The 21,222-nt window shown below is 36.4% G+C and overlaps 1 protein-coding gene across 2 annotated transcripts in view; it reads left to right on the top strand.

Annotated features, from left to right (window-relative positions):
- LOC115216807 (microtubule-associated protein RP/EB family member 1) overlaps positions 1 to 21,222 on the top strand; it is a 35,339-nt gene that overhangs the window by 2,195 nt on the left and 11,922 nt on the right. For both annotated transcript variants that reach the window (XM_029786387.2, XM_029786388.1), the window contains exons 2-6: positions 8,540 to 8,673; positions 12,953 to 12,991; positions 14,049 to 14,155; positions 16,339 to 16,567; positions 20,261 to 20,355. In XM_029786387.2, coding sequence (XP_029642247.1) covers positions 8,553 to 8,673; positions 12,953 to 12,991; positions 14,049 to 14,155; positions 16,339 to 16,567; positions 20,261 to 20,355 — 591 coding nt within the window. In that variant the 5' untranslated portion in view covers positions 8,540 to 8,552. The remainder of the gene's footprint in view (positions 1 to 8,539; positions 8,674 to 12,952; positions 12,992 to 14,048; positions 14,156 to 16,338; positions 16,568 to 20,260; positions 20,356 to 21,222) is intronic.

Below are 21,222 nucleotides of genomic sequence, written 5' to 3'. Positions count from 1 at the left end.
GAATCGGATACTAAAATATAAAGATTATTACACTAGAAAGCTGACTCGAAGATGATCGAAACTACGTGGAAGTAAACGTATGCGGAACTTAATGTTCATGAGGTTTCTTGAAATTCCTAAAAGTATGGTTGGCAGTGATCACGCTTTTAAAAACCTTTCTGTGTCCATGTGTGACAAAGATTTTGAATTTAGCTTTTTTTTCTTTCCATATATATATATATGCCATTCATTTTTTTTCTTCGTAATCAAACTGCTATGATCTCATTTGGTTTTAAGGGTGTTTTTTTTATCTTCTATCAGCATTCTCGTGGTTGTTAGATCAACTGATAAAAAATATTACTTCTTTTCTCTCAATTAGTACTATACCAATGATTTCTGCTGTTCTTGCTTTACCATAGTTTCTATGTACAATAAACAATATATCTGACAGAATCTGGATTCTGTTAAAGTCTACTATAATAATGGTAATAATTCTTTCTAATTTTGGTACGATGCCAACAGTTTTAGAGGGAGTGCATTAGTCGATTACGTTGATCCCAGTACTTATTTTATTGACCCCGAGAGGATGAAAGGGATAGTTGACCACGGTATGTCACCTATTCGGGGTCAATGAAATAATAATGGTGGCGGTAGTGGCGATGAAAGAATAGAAACTGTATCACATCTCATGCACTATATATATATATATATATATATAATCTGGGTAATGACCTGATTGCGTGCTTTCCGAAAGTCGGCTACCAAATGCTGTCATAGAGAACTTCTTTCACTGGTATATACATAGGCGCAGGAGTGGCTGTGTGGTAAGTAGCTTGCTAACCAACCACATGGTTCCGGGTTCAGTCCTACTGCGTTGCATCTTGGGCAAGTGTCTTCTGCTATAGCCCCGGGCCGACCAATGCCTTGTGAGTGGATTTGGTAGACGGAAACTGAAAGAAGCCTGTCGTATATATGTATGTTTGTGTGTCTGTGTTTGTCCCCCTAGCATTGCTTGACAACCGATACTGGTGTGTTTATGTCCCCGTTACTTAGCGGTTCGGCAAAAGAGACCGATAGAATAAGTACTGGGCTTACAATGAATAAGTCCCGGGGTCGATTTGCTCGGCTAAAGGCGGTGCTCCGGCATGGCCGCAGTCAAATGACTGAAACAAGTAAAAGAGTATGTGAAGCTACCAACGAGACCTTTTAGGTATCTAGCAGTGCTCTGGACCCTACTCATCTGAAGACTCGCAGCTACACAGCTATTGTTGGATCATATTAATGCAATTATGTAATTCAGCAATTACCAGTTGACACTGCCGAAACAATTGTAGTGATTTGGAATAAAGCTTGTTTGTTCCATCTTCTCGTATTAAAATTCCTGTGTGTAGAGAAATGCAAGTATGATATCTAAAATGTACTTTGGGACTTTCTTGAAAGCATGTTTGAATATTTGTTGAAATTCAAACTAGATCAATATTGAAATAATTCCCAAGTTCTCGAGAGATAAAGAAAAAATATATTATCTATACGGATGTTTAGGACACCGAAATCTGTTCTAATTTTTTTTAAGTGGGACATCCTTTTCTCTGGTTTTTTCACACGCATAGCTATTCATTCTCTCTCTCTCCCTCTCTCTGGTTGGCTTATATCTTGCCTCTGGAAAGAGACATGCTTACTGATTTGTCTTTAGGATACGGGTAAATAAAAAATGCTTTTGAGAAACCATTTTAAATTCCGATAGCTACGAGTTTTGTAAAAACAGTCGTGTGTGTGAAAACAGACAGTAGCTTGTGTAAAAGGTGTGACAAAAGACTGATGCTATCAGACGAGTAGAACGGATCCGCTTTTGATTTTGGCTTTCAGCTGGTTTCAGTAACTGAAATATTCAGCCTCTTAATGCTCTATTTAAAAAAAAAAATTATGTTGGAAGAAAAGCATTAGTGAAATTGTGCTTAAAATTTAGTTGCTAATCCTAAACAGCCTAATAGCAATCCTATAAAGTTCAACATTGTAAACATTGAATTAATCTTCGGTTATGTAGAGTTTGTACTGTGAACTTTCTTATACAATAGTGATACTTTAATTTTTTAAAGTGCAATTTGAGTTTTATTTGGGGTTTGTCTTTATGTTTATAAAGTTTACTACTGATTTAAATTATTTGTAATTCAATGGTCAAACTTTCAGATTAACTGCTTTGTTAATCGGTGTTGTTGGTAATTTTAATTGTGCTTTGACTATTTTACTTCGCTCCTTCTTATGTGACAGTTATAAACATAGCATCAATAAATATAAAATAGACATCATACCATCATCCCATCCTTGTTTTGTATGAAAAAAATTTTTTTAAATATCATGTCTGAGCTCGTTATTGTATAGATTTATTTTCTGCATCAAATTGTATCTATCCTTTTTAACATTAAGATCTTGTTAAGTGACAAGCTGACAGGATCGTTAGCAAACTGGACAACATGCTTAGTGGCATTTCTTCCGGCTTTACATTCTGAGTTTAATATCTGCTAAGGTCGGTCTAATCGACTAGCTCCTTCCCCAGACTTTCTGGGCTTGTACCTATTGTAGAAATATTAAGATCTCATGCTCAGAGTTAAGGTTGGTGCAGAGAGATGCTGAAGAAAATTTAGGAGACTGGAATTAGAATTTTTCCTTTTTATCATACGATTTTGTTAAAAAAAAATAGAAAATATTCTTACAATAAGTATAGAAATTACTGGTAACTTTAAATATATCAAATATTTGTATTTTCTTGTTTTGGATTAGAATTTTTCTGTTGGTAACTACCTACATAGTTAATATGAGGTAAAAATAGCCCAATTGTTTTATTGATTTTGTTAAATCAATAAGTATGTTCTTAAATAGATCAAGTAATTTACCACTAACAGGTGTAATTTTCCAAATTGTTAATCTATGCGCTTGTGAGCCATTTACTCATGCATTTGGCCTGTTGCATTAGTTTTAACTTCTCAACAGCTCCTATTTCTTAATATTTCTTCTCCCAATCAGGCACACACACACACATCAAAATAAATGCAGTTATTTATTTTGATGTCAAGGGGGTACAATGGCCACGATCCTTCATAGGACATCTGTGACTCATGGGTATGAGGAGGGACATCTTCTCAGACAAGAGACCAGGCCTAATTGTAGAAATGGATTCTACTAAAGGCACCCAGGATGTCAGTGTTGAACCAAGCAGCAGATTGCTTACTACCCTCGTAGGCAGCAACAGGTTTGAACTCGGGACTGCGTCCCGAGTTGTAAAGAGTCAGTGAAAATACCACAAGGCATTTGATCTGGCATTGTTACTGTTCTGTCAGTTCGTCGTGCAGGATTGGTACTTTTTTTATCAAAACTTATAGATAAAAGGCAAAGTCGACTTAGCAGAATTTGAACTCAGAATGCCAAGTGTCAGAACAAATATCTTGGTACATTCTATCCAGTGCTCTTACAATCCTGCTAGTTTACTATTTGGTACTGGAGATGTGAAACACCTGCAACTGATTGTGTAAATGTTTAAAGTTACATTTTTGTCCACTTGTGCAGAATTCTCTCCCCCCCCCCCTCCAAACCATCCCCAGTGACGATGAAGACCAGTTACTTTTTTTTTTTTTACAATATAGTGTCAGTTACTCTTTTACTTGTTTCAGTCATTTAACTGTGGCCATGCTGGAGCACCGCCTTTAGTCGAGCAAATCAACCCCAGGACTTATTCTTTGGAAACCTAGTGCTTATTCTATCGGTCTCTTTTTGCCAAACTACTGTTACAGGGACGTAAACACACCATCGGTTGTCAAGCGATGTTGGGGGACAAACAGACACACTTGCGTATATATGCATATATACGACGGGCTTCTTTCAGTTTCCGTCTACCAAATCCACTCAAGGCTATAGTAGAAGACACTTGCCTGAGGTGCCACGCAATGGGAATGAACCCAGAACCATGTGGCTAGTAAGCAAGCTACTTAGCACACAGCCTCTCTTGCACCCAGTTGAATTTTTTTAGCAAATACACAATGTAGATAGGATTTTTTTTTTCTTCCAAAAAGTTGATTGTCGTATCATTTATATAACCTTTTAACGAAGTTTATGTACTGATGTAACCAAGGAGCCGTCTCCCCCTCTCCCATATCACTTTCTGTAGCTATGTCAAAACTCATATAGGCTCTAATAACAATTACATCTTACCTCTGCTTTAATTCAAGCACCACATGAAACAGAAAGTAGGGGATAGAGAGTGTCTCTCATTGGCAGACAAATTTAGAATGTAACACATGCTCATTTGACCTGCTCAGAATTACAGATAAATCTCACAAATCATATTCTATCAACTTAAAGATTATACTGAAACAATGTAGTTCTTGATACACAGAACAACAGGATTACCACAATTGGAACTATACAACAGCTCAGTTTACTAGAAATCATTCTTATTTCTGCTTTCTATTTTGCTGGCATAGATTGGATGGTTAGACAGGATGCAGGGGTTAGGAAGATCATGACTTGCTCTAGTGTCTCAATTTTAGTATGCTTTCTAAAGCTGGATGCTTTTTGTTATGCCAACCACCTTACAGAGTGAACTGGGTACTTTTCTCATGATATCAGCTCTATTTATGTCATGTTGTAACTCACAAGACTAAAAAAAAAAAAAGCCCCACTCGTGCCTGAGAGAGAGAGAAAATAGTTGTCACTTTATGCAAGGTGTTGAGAGGTTGATGTATGACAAGTTTGACAAGTAGACAAGTTTGTTGAGGAGAGTCAGAGATATTTTGCTTTTGATATTAGTGAATGGGGCAGCTGAAGTGGTGCAACCAAGAGAGGTGGCCTCTAATATAAACTTCCATGCTTAGAACTTTTCCATAGTGAGGTCCAGGTTCAGTTCTACTTTGAGGAACTATGGGCAAATGTCTTCTACAATAAGCCCAGGTCAACCAAAGCCTTGTGAATAGATTTGGTAAACAGAAACCAAAAGAAGTCCATTGTGTATCATCATCATCGTTTAACGTCTGCTTTCCATGCTAGCATGGGTTGGACGGTTCAACTGGGGTCTGGAAAGCCCGAAGGCTGCACCAGGCCAGTCAGATCTGGCAGTGTTTCTACAGCTGGATGCCCTTCCTAACGCCAACCACTCCGTGAGTGTGTGTGTTTATATATATATATATATATATATATATATATTATATATATATATATATATATATATATACATATGTATGTTACTGTCTCCTTGCCATGACATTACCCTTTGGTTGTAAATGAGTGACACAATTATGCAAGTGATATCCTTCATTTATAATCTTCCATGAAAACGTGCCTGGTCATGGGGAAGTATTTCTTTACTTGGAAATAAGTGAGATTTGATGACAGAAAATCTGTCTCAACAAATTGTATCTGACCCATACAAACATAGAAAAGTGGACATTAAAACAATCTGTTTTTTGATATTGAATGTTTCCTGCTTTTGTAACTTGAATATTTTTTAACTAGTGTACCCATACAGTAAATAATGGAGTCAGATGTGAGATATATTAATCTTAATAAAATGTATTGAATGTAATAAAATTTTACTATTAAAGGTTATTGCATAAATAATAGGTATTTGTTGTCTATTGATTTCTTACTACTTGTCAATATTTTTCTATATAAAAGATATATATTCATGGTTACACACTGTACATATACACAGTGTGTGTGTTTTCTATAGCTGGATGATCCTTGTTAAGCATATATATTATGTTTCATTGGTAAGAAAGTTCTTGGACAAGTCATTGAAACCAATCCAATGCAAACTGCACTTCAACTTACGGTTCAGTTTGGTGTCTCCCATGTTACGATCATCAACCACCTGCATTGTCTCAGCAAGGTCAGCAAGCTTGGAAAATGGGTACCACATGAATTGACTGAAGCGAACAAACAAGCACATGTCACTGCATGTCAAGGTCTGCTCTAGTGAGGCCAAAAGTTCTATTGGTTGGAGTCAGTAATCACTATGGGTGAAATGTGGGTACTGTCCTCCGTGAGACGCAGACGATCTTATTGCAGCAATTGTCAACAGCTAATACCTTCACCAAAGGACTGCTTTTGCAAAAGAAAGTTATGATCTCCGTTTGGTGCGATTGCCATGGTGTAATCATGTTGGATCTTCTTCCACACAATACCACCATTGACAAGGATGTCTACTGCGAACAAATCGACCGTCTAAAGATCGCGCTGGCTAAAAAACGCTCAAATTTGTAGAAGATAGTTTACCACCAAGACAACATGCCAGCACATCATGCAAAGAAGGTGTCAGAGAAGCTGAAGGAGGTGGGCTGGGAGATTATGGTGCACTCACTGTATTCTCCTGCCCTTGCCCCTTCTGACTACCACTTATTCTCTGCCTTGCAACATGCGATTGGCAATACAGTTTGAAAACAAAGATGTGAAATTGTTCCTTTACAACTTTATTGATTCAAAGCCACGCGATTTCTTAATGAAAGGATTCAAAACTTTACCTGAAAGATGGCAAAAGGTGATTGATAACGATGGTGATTACCTTTTGAATTGATTGTTCTTTGTTGTGTTTTTTTTTAATTGTTAATAAAGTGATATGTTAAAAGTGTCCAAGAACTTTCTTACCAAACTGATACATACACACACACACGTGGTATTAGTTTTAACATCTGCTTTTTCATGTTTGCATGAACAAGATAAAATTTGTGGAGGCAAATTTTTTTTAGTCAGATGCCTTTCCTGTTTCCAAGCAAGATTTCACTGAAGATTGAAATTGAAAAAATCATTTGTATGATAGTGGCACTCATTTACAACTCTTGTATATTGTCAAGAAAGTAGACACAGAAATATACAATGGGTTTCTATCAGTTTCCATCTACCAAATCCACTCACAAGGTTTTGGTCAGCTTGGAAATGTAGAAGACACTTGCTCAAAGTAACTTGCAGTCAGATTGAACCCCAATCCACATGGTTGGGAAGCAGGCTTCTCAGCAAGATAGTTCTGTCTGCAAGAACAACAACACACACACACATGGGGTGGTGTATTCAGTGCCTGATGAAAAGAATACATCTTAATCAAAAATTTCCTCTTAGTTGCTTTTACCCACACACACAGTGTATGCTTGCGCTTTGAAGGTTACAACTAAACATAAGTACAATATATATATATGTATGTATGTGTGTATATATAGACACACACATACACAGGTTGTTCACACATTACTCACTCAAAGCAGGTCAGGATTGCATATGATGATGATACCAATTATGGTTTCAACACAGATGGTGGCATTCCCAATGGAATCAAAAGTATTATTTTTTTAGAAATCTTTTAAACACACAGTTATAATGTTATTTGTAATATCAATAAAAAAAAAATACTCATATAAAACATTGTAACACAGGGATGGCTGTGATGGTAAATTTGCTTTGTAACCATATGGTTTGTGTTTCAACCACTTTGTGCAGTGCCTCGGACAGGTAATTATCTTCTAGTGTAGTGCCCATTTAACCAATGCCTTCTGAGCAGAATGACACAAACTATTGGTTATCACCATGTTCTCTGCTTCCCATGCTAGCATGGGTTAGACAGCTCATCAGGTTCCAACAGATTGAAGGACCACATCTTGCTTCTGTGTCTTTGTTTTGGTTTGGTACCTACAATTGGGTGCCCTCTTAGCACCAGCTACTTTACAAAGTGTAGTGGGTATGAGTGTGCATATCCACTAATGTTGACATTCCACAGTTATGCTTGTCACCATCTAAACAGAATGATGTTTTGTATTTCTTGACTTTACCCACTGATCCCTGCAACTTGGAAAACAGATTATGGTGGTAACAGAAAGGGCATTCAGCTGTAAAATGTTGCTTCATCCTCCATCCAATACATTGCTAGCTTGGAAATACATGTTAAATAAAAACAAAATTTCACAGGATGAGGTGTCTGTCTTTATTTACTTTTCTCAAGGATTACTGCCACCATCTTTGTTATTGTTTAGCTGTAGGTTAGCCCTGATTGCCATTCCATGATCAAATGCATTCCATCCTTTTCCTAGGTGCCTACTCAAGACCACATGAATTTTTTTTTTTTTTCCAAGGTGCTAGGTTGTGATTTGAGGGAGATTTGTCTGCTACTTCTTGCAATTTCAGTGAACATAGAGGTTCTTCCATTGACTTGTGTAAAACAACTTGGAATTTATGGTGTTTAATTTTTCATATCCCTTAATATAAACCCAGGTCTGAAGTCAGCTGACAGAACTGTTAGCAAGCCAGGCAAAATGCTTAAGCTACATTTCATCTGTCTTTATGTTATTCAAATTCTGCCATTGTTGCCTTTACCTTTTGTCCTTTTGAGGTTGATAAAATAAGTACCAGTTGAACACTGGGGTCAATGTAATTGACCTAACCCATCGCTTTAAATTGATTGCTGACTTTGTGCCAAAATTTGAAATCAGTATTAATGAAATGTAAGTGGATTATATGTTTTTATGATACTCTCTTTTGAAAATGATTTCATATCAAAGAAAATTAATGCCATCTATTTTATTTGCAGGCGTGCCATCATAATGGCTGTGAATGTTTTCAGCACAAATGCTACAGTAGGAGACCTCAGTAGACATGATATACTTGCTTGGTTGAATTCAAGCTTGGATTTAAATTACACAAAAATTGAAGAATTGTGTACAGGTATTTTTCTTTTTACATTAACCCTTCAGCATTTAACCCTTTCGTTACTATATTTCTGACCAAAATACACCCCTTATGTGTTTCAATTAACTTCTAACATAATCATAAATTTAGTCTGGTTTCATTAAACAACTATAACTTTTTTATTTATCAATATATTAACGTGAATTTTGGAAGATAATTTAATGAAATGTTCTCAACCAATTCTATACCATAATTTTTGTCACAAAGTGACTCTAATTGCAGGTAAATACAGGTAAATTCTATAAAATTATTAAAATTTTGTTCAAACATCGCTATAGAAAATGGGTTATTAGCTAATATTCAATTGGGTATACAACAAAATTTTACGATAGAATTTGTTATTCTGGGTAACTTTCTGATACCCATAATAATATTTATGGCAAAATAGTCTTAATTTCATTTAAGGTTATGGGAAACAACTAACTATGCTTTCTTTCGTTTTGTTTACATTTAGCGTAATGGTTCGTTTCCGCCATAATGATTTAAAATAGGCTCATTCGAAAAAGTAAAAAGAAATAGTCTAAGGCTTTACTCTTCTGGGAAAGTCTGTGGCTTGGTCCAGTTTCTTCAGAAAAATCACCGAAAGAAACAGTTTTTAAATTTTCACTCCATTCAGGTGCCAATTCATTTTCTTTATCGCTGTTGGAGCTCTCGGATTCACTGTTTTCACTTTCGGAAAATGAAACATCAGATTCATTATCAAATACCACATGCTTTTTTTTTTTCAGTCATAGAGTTAGATTTATGAAGGTCTTCAGTAGAAGATTCTTCGAATTCTGACTCGCTGCTTGATATAATGAAATTCGTATCCATTTTTTGTCAGAATTACAAATTTTGAAAACACAATAGGAACAAATTTCGGAAAAAAATCTCCCAAAATTCACGGAATTAAAATTACACTTCGATTTTTGTACAAAACTGTAGTTGAACTCTTTACGAAGTATAATACTTATTTTCACGAATGTATAAAGAGATTTGCTCTGATATTCTCATTTAAATATGAATAGGTAAATTTGGGCGGTTTGGTCACATTAACCAAAATTTTTTTCGGGCGGTTTGGTAACGAAAGGGTTAAACCGGCCATATCTGGCCCAGATCCATGCCCAACTGAACAATGATTATTCTTAAAATAATCACATCATTGAAATCTTAAAGCTATAATGCATGATTATCTAGATGATAGCGAAAGCAAATCCTTACATATGCATTCAAGTAAGGGCACATTACTTTGCAAATTTAATTTCATTATCAATGCTACCATTGTGTCATAAAAAGATTAAGTCCAAAGAAAATGGACTTAATTCATATTGTACAAGTTCTGGATTGAACAATCATCTAACTGCAAGCTCATGTGATATGTATCTAAACCTTTGTCATTATGGAAGAACTATTCAGTTATGTGGTGAAAATTTTGCTTCCCAACCAAATGGTTCCAGATTCTGTCCAACTTTGTGGCTCCTTGGACTGACCAAAATGTTGTACATGGATTTGGTAGGTGGAAAGTGGAAGGAGTCCGTCATGTGTGAGTGTGAGGGAGAGTTTGTGTTTTGCTCCTCCCACCACCACTTGACAACTAGTGCTGGTTAGTTTTACAACCCTATAACTTCACAGTCCAGCAAAAGGGACTAAGTACTGGGTGGGGTGAGGAGGGTTTGATTTGTTCAACTGTAACCCCCTTCAAGGCAGTGCCATAGCATGGCCATAGTCCAGTGACTGAAACAAGTAAAAAGGAAAAAATTGCTGCTGCAGCTGTTTTAACCCTCGGTCATGTTTGAGAAAACCTATGATCATAAATATTCAGTTTTGAGCATATAGTACTTGGCAACTTGCAGAAGTTTTAACTGTTATTTCTAGTTGTTTGAGTAACCTTTCTGAGATTTCCTTATTGGCTCAATTATTGATTTATCAATATAGTTTCTAAAATCTGACTGGCTGGAATAGACTTTTTTTTTTTTGTATTTGGTACAAAGGGTGGTGGTGGTTGGCTGCAATCCCCTGCTTTCCAAGCATCTTCGGAGGCAGTTGAAAGGGAGTGTTTAAGCTAATTGCTGTACTCTCCAGCAACCATTATTTGTTCATATTTTGTGCAAATTAGTCTGCTCTCATGCATGGTTGTGTGGTTATGTTCAGCTTATGACCACATGGTTCTCAGTTCAATCACACAGAGATAGTGACATACTATTCCCTCAGTTTAACCTACACTTTCAGAGTTAGGTTTGTAGAGGAAAACTGCACAGAAGCCTACATATGTATGTTTATACTTACCATTTTTACATTCATTTTCCATGTTTGCATGGGTTGAACAGATCTTTTCCAACACAGTGACATACCATTTGTTGTGTTCCATCGTCAAGTTAAACGTCCTGATATAGCTTTCATTACTTCTGCTCATATCTTCCTTGGTCTTATACACAGAACAGTCAGTGCAGTTTAGATTGGAGGCTCAACATTTAACTTTTTCCCCAGTTAGATCTGGTGTCAGTCAGGGTTGTGTCTTGGCTCCCACTCTGTTCAATGCCTGCGTGGATTGGATATTTTGCTGAATGGTGGTTCGATCAAGTTGTGCACTCATTGGTGAAACTAGAATTACAAGCCTAGATTTTGCTGAGTCTCTGGATGTCTTATAGAGCTTTCTCCTTTCACTAAGTAAGAAAGCGAGACCACTTGACCTTAAAGTCTCTTGGGTCACGACAAAGATCCATTCTTTCGTTGTCTTCCTGGAAGACTCTACCTTATCTGTTTCTATTGGGGTGAGAATGTCAAAATTGTTGACCACTTCTCATTTCACCAGAAGATTCATAGCAGCATTAGCTGAAAGTCTAAAGTCCAGAAAAGACAAGAATGAGTTGGTGCAGTTGTGGACTCATTGGACAAGGATGTTTGGTGCTACCAATATCTGTGCAGGAGGACAAATGTTTGCCACTCAGAGACTGGGATGTGTCCTATTGCTTGTATGATTCAAGAATTCCAGCTCAGAATGTTTGTCCAAGTTAGATCCTGCTCACCGTCTTCTCTTCACTGAAGATCTGGCTAGGTTGGCGGCTCATGTTGGTCAACCATATGCCACATAATCACAGCAGAGGAGGAGGTGTCTGGCTGAGATAGGGACTAACTGGGACTCTGCTTGACAAGTTGCCTATGTGAACCTGGGAGTATATTGACAAATGGTGAATGAAGCAATGCACTGCAATGGTGCATACCCTCTCATCTGACCAATTCTGTACTTCATTACTTTACATGCCTGTACTAATGCAGACTTCTTTCTTGCACACTACACCTGACTTGTACCTAATTTATCTCTCGGATTATTTGTACCATGCCATTCATGCACACTAGCATTACAGATCCAGTGAAGCTTACTTTCTCAGCTAAACCCTAAACTACATAGTTTAGGAGCAAACTTCTTAACCACATAGCCATGACTGCATATATATTAGTTTTAAATTTTGGCACAAGGCCATCAATTTTGGGAGCAGACGTAAGTCGATTACATGAACCCCAGTGTGCAACTGGTATAGTTTATTCACTCTGTAAGGATAAAAGGCACAGTCGACCTTAGAGGAATTTGAACTTGGAATGTAAAGACAGATGGTATGCTGTTAAGCATTTTGGCTGGTGTGCTAATGATTCTACCAGCTCATGTTAATGTGTATTTTAAATCTTACTTGACATTTTGTCAACTTGTATTTCTACTCAGTGGAAAATCATGTTAATTTGTGCACCACAGGGTTCCATTCTTGATCCACATGCTTACATATATATTTCTACATCAGAGTGCTTTATTTAATATATACACATTAAAACCCAAGACTTCATACAACAGAGAGGAGTCCTCTAAAGACACATGATAAGATGGTTGAACGATAATGGACTATCAGGATTTTCATACCAGCTAAACTTCACTCACAAAGCTTTGGTCAGTCCAAGGCTATAGTAGCAAACGATCCCAAGTATCATACTGTGGTATCATAATTGTTGCTTGCAATGCAAACATTTTAATCATGTAGCCATATCTGTCCACAAATTGGACATGCTTTTTCAAAAAACAAAGTGGTTGCCCAATGATATTATAGACAGTTGACCATGTTTTGGGCTGGATGAAGATCACTTTTACATTGAAAAATACTAAAAGCAGATGTTTTAAATAGGTTGTCTTTTATTGAGCAAAGAGATGAGTGCAATAATATTGATGGACAATATTTTTTTAACTTATTCCTTTCTCTTAAGGCCTTTTTTTCCCCTTCTATTTTTACAGGTGCAGCCTATGCACAGTTCATGGATATTTTATTTCCAGGTAAGTTTTATGTATGCATGTTTATTCATTTTAACATTGTTCTCTGTAGCATGACAGGGAATTAAGGTAGGGTTTTATGGCCAGATGTTTTCCTTGTTGCCTACTTTTACTTGTTCTTGTATAATTCAAATAATGGGATATCAGGGCAATTATATTCTAGCCTAATAACTCAGTTGGCCCAATCAAATTAAAAAGATATATCAAAAGCCAAACAGTTTACATATCCATGGAAATGCATGACATGTCTCACTCTGCTTTCTTTAGAATTTTGTGAACTCTGAACACAATGGTCTATCCCTTCCTTGAAAGAACACTTGACAATCCTATTATGATACATTACAAAGTGTAATGTGTACTATATTTTCTGTTACAGTAGTTTTTGTTCTGTGTTAACTACTTTAAAGGAACTGCTAAAGCTGATGACCCAATTAACCAAGACTTAATATGCATACTTATGTGATGGCTGGTGTTTAGCTTGATGAATAACTCACATGTCACAAGATGTTTTTCATGAGATTGGCAGCTGTATAAAAGATTTAAGCAATGTGATACTAGCTGAGTGTTTCATCTATAGTTTAATAATGTAGTTGGAGTTAAAGTTTGTCTCTAAACAACTTTCAATTAGTCTTACAGGAAAAGGTATTTGTTGTAGCAACTCATGTTTGTTCTGCTTATTTCTTGTTTAATCAAAATATACCATTTCTTTCATGGCATTAAAAAGTGGCTGGTATTAAGCCATAGAATTCTCACATTGTAAATTAATCTGTGTGATTGGCTACTGCTAAGGTGGGCACTATTTTGAATTGATAGCTCTTTGCATTTTTTGTTTAACTCAGCACAGTAAATTGAGGTAAATTGTCAATTTAACTTCACTATGTATATTTTTGTGGTGTTTTTTATTGGAAACTTCAACAAGAAAAATGTAACTGCCTTTTCCAAAGACCCTGCTACTTCCAGGACATTTTTTCAACAAGAGTTAGAGATTTGAATTTATCAGTACTCATATAAATAAGTTATCAGTTTCTAATTTAGTATTCTACAATTTTTTTATTTACAGGCAGTATTCCATTGAAAAAAATTAAATTCAGTACTCGATTAGAACATGAATATATACAGAATTTCAAACTTCTTCAGTCCAGTTTTTGCAAGCTTAATGTTGAACAGGTGCGTATCAGTTTCATTCATTAATGTTTATAATGTGTGTGTGTGTGCACACTAATTATTGATTGATTCCAGGTCAGTCATCAGTGAACAGACTTAGATCGCCTTGTTCCATTTATGACCATCCTGTCTTTTATTCAGGCATAGTGTATTTAAAACTACTTTATCCAATGTAGCCTTCCTTTCTAAGATGACAGTGATCTGAAAGGGATTTGGCTACACTTTCTAACAAAAAGAGCTGTTCTGTAGAAGTACTAGTTAAGTATTGCTCACATTGTGTCAAAATTTAAAACATTATTGTTGTTGTGTTGAATTAATGAACTAAAGAGGGTTGTAGACCCTGCAAAATCTGACAAAAGAACTGATGTGGAGTAGAGGAGCTCTTTTAGTCCAGCTGCACCTAGTTTATGCAATGATGTGGTCGGTGATAGTTAAGGTCATTCAACTGTAAAAGCTTTACAGAAAAAGGACATACACAGGAATGAAGTTAGTAGGTAATTGTGATAACAATGCTCCATATTAAATACTTCAACTAATTTAAAAGACATATGCCGGTGGCACGTAAAAAGCACCATCCGATTGTGGCCGTCTGCCAGCCTCGTCTGGCACCTGTGCTGGTGGCACGTAAAAAGCACCCACTACACTCTCGGAGTGGTTGGCGTTAGGAAGGGCATCCAGCTGTAGAAACACTGCCAGATCAGACCGGGCCTGGTGCAGCCTTCTGGCTTCCCAGACCCCAGTTGAACCGTCCAACCCATGCTAGCACGGAAAACGGACGTTAAATGATGATGATGCTGGCTTGGTACTAGATGTAAGAGACTAGACTATTGTATAGATTAGTATCATTTAGCATCACATTTCCTCTTATCTAATGCTTTCCTTTTTTGCTTTTTTAAAACCCATCAATAATCATTACTGCTGTTATTACATCCATTTTCCGTACTGTCTATATTGGACAAGTTGTCTTCACCTCCATCCTTATTTAAGTTTGAGACTTCCTTGCTTTCAAAAAATTACATCTTTGATATGATTCCTCTGACTAAAGCCTTTCCTAAGACTAACTGCTTTAGAATGTAATGTATGCATTTTATTTTTCACTACTGAAGAGATTCTCATGTCTTTGAACATGTTAATATGACTTCTTGACTCTAAATTTTCTCCGCTTGTTTGTAGAGTACACTTATTAGAGTGTACTAGATACATTTTTGGGGGGTGGGGGGACACCTACCTTGTGGTGTCTCTTCATTTAAAGCAACAGAGCCAAGAAGGTAGATAGATGGAGAATGGTGAGAGTAGAACCCACTTGAGTGGGTGAACAAAGCAATGGAAGGAACAACAATGGTACTTTGGGTGTGTGATAGAGAGATGAGAGGGTATCAAAGAGATATTGGAGTAACAGATGGAGGTTTAACAGGGATATAGTAGACAGCTACCCTTAGTATCACTGTCCAGTCGTCATCACTACCTCGTTTTAACTTTCATTACAGCATGCTTCCACAGGTGGATTTTCTTCAGCACAATGCAAGATTTTCACCTCTTCATCTTGTTATCAGATGTTAGTTGATAATAGCCATATTGAAGGCTTGGTGTTGTTTAGGAATATCTAATATCAGATATTGTCAAATCTACACCAATGTAACAGACCTTTGATTTGAGATGTGATAGAAGAAATGTTTTTTTTTTAGAGTTATAGATGCAGGCATGGGTTGTGTGGTTGAGAAGCTTACCATCCAACCATGTGGTCTTAGGTTCAGTCTCACTGCACGGCATTTGGGGCGAGTGCCTTCTACTATAACTTTGGACAAACCAAAACTTTGAGTGTAAATTTGATAGATGGAAACTGAAAGAAGCCCACTGTGTTTGTGTACCGTGTCTTGCCGTCATATGCTGATAGTAAATGAGTATCACCAGTATGCAAAGGGTGGTGTTTGTTTCTTGTCATCCTTGATGAAATATTAACTTGCTTGGAAACAGGTCTGAGTTGGCAACAGAAGTGACTTCACGATAGAAAATCTGCTTCAACAAATTCCATCTGACCCATGCAACTATAGAAAAGTTTAGATTAAAAGATATTGAAAATATGTTAAATCCTAAAGGATTCCTTGAAGCATTTTCTGTTTAGCATTACATTTAAATTGACATTTCAGTATAAGGAATAAAATTTTAAGCAATTGTTCTTCACAAAGGTTGTTCCTGTAGAGAGGCTTGTGAAAGGAAGATTCCAAGATAACTTTGAATTCGTCCAATGGTTCAAAAAGTTTTTTGATGCTAACTATGATGGACGCGAATATGATGCTAACTCTGCCCGTAAATTAGCTGGAATTGCGGCTACCTCTGCTAAACCATTACCAGCAAGTACCAAAACCCATCCTCCAAAAACTGCTGGCGTTATGACAAAAACAACTACAAGGCAAGGTAAGTGTTAAAATTGGGTTTTTTTTTGGGGGGGGGGTTCTTTTCTCTTGTAAACTCCTTTAAAGACTAGTTTAAAACCGAAAAGATCACTGACCCACTAACAGATCCCAAACCACATATCACTTGCCAGGTGAATTCCACAGACCATCTGCAATTCCATCTATTATTAGATCTTATAAAGTTTATGCCTGTTTTATTTTATCTTATCTAGCACTATGACCCGTCGTTGCCAGGTCTTAGTGCTAGTGCATGCATATACAGCTGCGTGCGTGCGCGTATACACATGAGTACTGTCCAAATCTCCGACCAATCACATGCAGCTAGCTGGCATTCAATTGGCATATCAAGTTTCGGGCATTTTGATTGGGTTTTGGAAAGAAAATTCACAAAAATGTCACTTCTATTGATTTTTTAATGGCTTTGCGGGGTGACTGGGGAAATGTAAAGATGTGCACAACCACCCTTGGACGGTTTTGAATGACCATAGAAAATGCGTGCCCTCTAACTGAAAAATTGTGGATTTGTATAAAGGACACACACACACAGACATTTTGCCGTTTATATATATAGAGATTACTTAAAGTGTTTAAATTTTCATATCATTTTGTTGTGATATGTAAAAAAACATCGTTTTATCAGTATCAAATGAGGAAATAGATGCAGACACTGTTGAGAAGCTTACTTCTCAACCATATGGTTGCAGGTTCAGTCCCACTGCACAACACCTTGGACAGAGGTCTTAAACTTTAACCCTGGGCCAACCAAAGTTTGTAAGTGGATTTGGTAAGTGGGAACTGAAAAGAAGCCTGTAGTTTGTTTGTGCATATACTTGTCTTGACATCATGTGAATGTTGTAAAGAAGCATCACTGGCCATGAGGTAATATCTCTTTGCTTGGAAACAAGTGATATTTGGCAACAGGAAGAGTATCTGGCTAGATAAAATGTCTTAGTGAAGTCTGTCTGATTCATGCAAGCATGGGAAAAGCATAAACATTGAATGCCTTCCCTAGTATAGTCAAACATTGATTACAATTTTGTAATCTGAAGCTAAAATAAATGAATATAATGGTGAGGTGGACAAAGAATTTTGTAAAAGTTTTGGAAGCCATTTTCTTGCTCCCTTGAACTATACATGCTGCTTGCCCAGTTCTCTACAGATTAGATCTTTAACCCTTTAGTGTTTAAACCGGCCATATCTGGCCCAGATATTCTACATGTTTTATATTCAAACTGGCCATATCCAGCCTCTTACACCTAACCTACATTGACATTCTAAAAATAGACAATCACATCATTGAAACCTGAAAAATATAACATTATGCATGATTCATTCAAAACAATTTGAGTGAAAAAGTATTGCATTTAACAGAGTAATCTGAACACTAAAGGGTTAAGGTTTTCTCCTGTTTGGGAAATATTTAAGGACTTCTCTTAGAAAAGTTTTTGAATTAATTGTTTAAGTAGACATAGCTCTTGTGATTCATTGTTTTGATATATGGTGAAATATCAACCTATTCAGGCTGACTTTGTCAAAGTTTATTCTGAATCTTAACGATGGGAATTGGTCCATCAAGTTGATGATTATAATGATCATTTAACGTATCTGGTTGTCAATGCTATAAAGATATGAAATTAGATTTGATGGATCAACTAAAACAAGGATTTTCACAAGATCTCTAGCAAATGATTCATTATCATTGTTTAATGTCCTCCTTTCATGCTGGCATGGGTTTGACAGGAGCTGGACAGGCAGGACCCTGCATCAGACTTTTGTGTCTGTTTTGGCATGGTTTTTATGGATCGATGCCCTTCCTAACACCAGTACTAAAGATGTGAACTATTTCCCACATTAGCTGCAAAAATTGTCATCCTGTCTTAATAATAAATGTCATTGATTTAATTTGGTTCACTTCTAAACCACTTTTATAGAGGATCTGTTTCTTTGTTTTATTTACTTTCATCATAACATCATTTTGGTTATTCTTCATTGGTTTGGGGAAAAGCCTTAATTTATGTATTTGGTACAAAACACAAAAGATCTTGTACCCTGAGGAGTTACTTCACTCAGTATATTAGGAAAAGACAATAAAAACTGGGTAGGAGGTGCTTTGTACACAATGCATACATCTCTGGCAGGCTCAAGAACTACTTCAAGTGGATAAATTTCCTTTTCCTGATTTCAGTCAATAAACTATTCTACAATATAATCAACTACATTCACCTCAGCAGGATGAAAAGTTATATTTAGTAGTAGAGAAATGAAATATATGTTGTAAATTTAATGGACAAGTTTATTGCTTAATAGCTGAAATCAGAAAAATCTGACATTCAAGGAGTTGTTAAATCTGTTGGCAACAAGCAGCTTCTCTTCCCATACAAAATGCAGCCTCTGTGAACCAAATGTATTGTTACATAGTTGTAAGGCAGGAGCATTGAATGCAGAACAGAACTGAAATACGTTAACTACGATCTATGGGAAGCTGAGTGTTAATGCATTAGCACCTTAACCGGCCATATCTAGCCCAAGTATTTTGTTTTATGTTCAAACCAGCCAAATCTGGACTCACACTCCTGCCTTATAATGTCACTAACCATCATATCATATCAGTCTTGAAGCTACAAGATAATGCATGATTAATTCAAAACAAAGTGAATAAATATTAATCTGAATGCTAAAGAGTTAAAGACACTATCTAATGTATGTAGCTGCACTTACATGAGAAATGAGTGGAAAGATGCCATGGAATGGCAATAGAAAGTGACTGTAGTAGACAACTTAGTAAGATTTCTAGGTTAGAGGACTTTGAGAAAATTAGATGGAATATTCTTTATAACCATGACAGTATGGAAAAATGAGCCTTAAAGCACATATCTAAATGGTGTCTGTTCACCCTAAGTCTCCATTTGACTGCTGTTTCCCTCTCTTATAAAGGTTCTTGGAAAATATATTGTGGTTGTAATGCATAAAAGAATCTTTTTCATGTTTTATAATTGCTTAGTTTAGGGAAAGTCAGTGTCAATAGCCTTTGCAAGCATTATTTCAATTATCTAGAATTTGTGTACGTGTCAAAGTTGATTGATCTCTACACTTCTTCTTTGTATTGGATTTGAACTGAAGTATTTTTGAAGCTCAAAGAGGAATCTTAGATGCAGTTTTGACTTATTTTTTATGTGCAATAACCATAACAGAAGTGTGAAGTTTGTTAATGGCTTCAGTTGTGTTGTTCATAGGTAATGAAGATACAGTCTTGTCTGTATGCCTAAATTAATGATAGTGACTTGGTGTTGTAAGAAAGACCGGATTGTCATTGAAGGGTTGTTTTCAAAGTTGCGGTTTATGGAAGTGATGGAATGTTTGGTAAATTATTAAAAGTACCAGCAAGTACAAATTGAAAACTGGGAAATATGAGTATACTAGTTTAAAAAAGTAAGAGATGGACAGAGAACCCCATCAGCACAGGCTGCTGTGTTGTCTGGTGTAAAATTTGATGTAAGAAATGGGCTTTGGGTAGGTAGTAGAACATGTGTGTAGAACTGAATCCATTTTGCATTGCATGCACAATGTGATGTTAACTTCAGGAATATTTATTGAGATTGACTAGTAGTGAAGTGGTTAAATAATTTAAATTAAGGTACTTCGTGGCCAAACTAGGCTACTGCTACTACTTTTTCCCCCCCTTTTTTTCTTCCAGCTGCTCCTGTTTCAGCCAAAGCTCCTACTCGTCAAACAGCTCGTCCTGCAGGTGCTAATCAATTAGACAACAAAAGCGAAGATCTAAGGAAGCAGGTTTGTTTAACCCCTTTGCATTTAAACCAACCATATCCAGCCAAAATATCCTACTTGTTTTATCTTCAAACTGGTCATATCTGGCCTTTCACATCTACCCTACAATGTCATTCCAAAAATAATCTCATTATCAAAATCTCAAAGCCATGAAATAATACATGATTAATTTAAAATAAGCATTATATTTGGAACAGTAATCTGAATACTAAAGGGTTACAGTTATACCATAGCTTGTGAATCGAATTTTGACAAATGTAATTATTTGAAAGCCTATAATGTGTGTGGTGGATTCTTTTGTTCAGTCAACTGAATTCCTCTATGTAAAATTAAAATGTGACAGTATTATTCTCTACACTTGTACTCTTAACATAATCCGTAGGTTCAACCCGCTCGACCCTATATAACCAGACTAGGTCTTTTAAATTACTGGTAGGATCACTCCAGTGCTGCAGAGTGTAACAAACCAAAATCAATACCACAAGGCAGTCTTTATGATACTCTAACAGTTCTACCAGTTTGTCACAGTCTGGATCAGTTTTTATTTGGAATTACTGCAAATTGTAAAATATTTTCCAACAAAAACGTCTTGCATTGTTTCCTCTCAGTTATGTTTCTTTATACCCAAGTTAACCTTGCCGTTCTCTCTTTATTAGGCTAATAAATTGAGCTAGGCAAATCAACTAAAACCTTTGAACATGAAATCTCATTATGGTTGCAGCCTAATGACTGAACTCAATAATAATATAAGGACCATGCTTGCAGAAGTATGGAGAGATTTTTCTCTGTTTATTGATAACATATAAACATGGCTGTCCGGTTGCTTCACAAACATATAGTTTAGGGTTCATTCTCATTGTATGGCACTAC

This window comes from Octopus sinensis, linkage group LG10 (assembly GCF_006345805.1).
Source record: "Octopus sinensis linkage group LG10, ASM634580v1, whole genome shotgun sequence".
Classification (NCBI taxonomy): Eukaryota; Metazoa; Mollusca; class Cephalopoda; order Octopoda; family Octopodidae; genus Octopus; species Octopus sinensis.
This window is presented reverse-complemented; position numbering and strand designations above follow the sequence as displayed.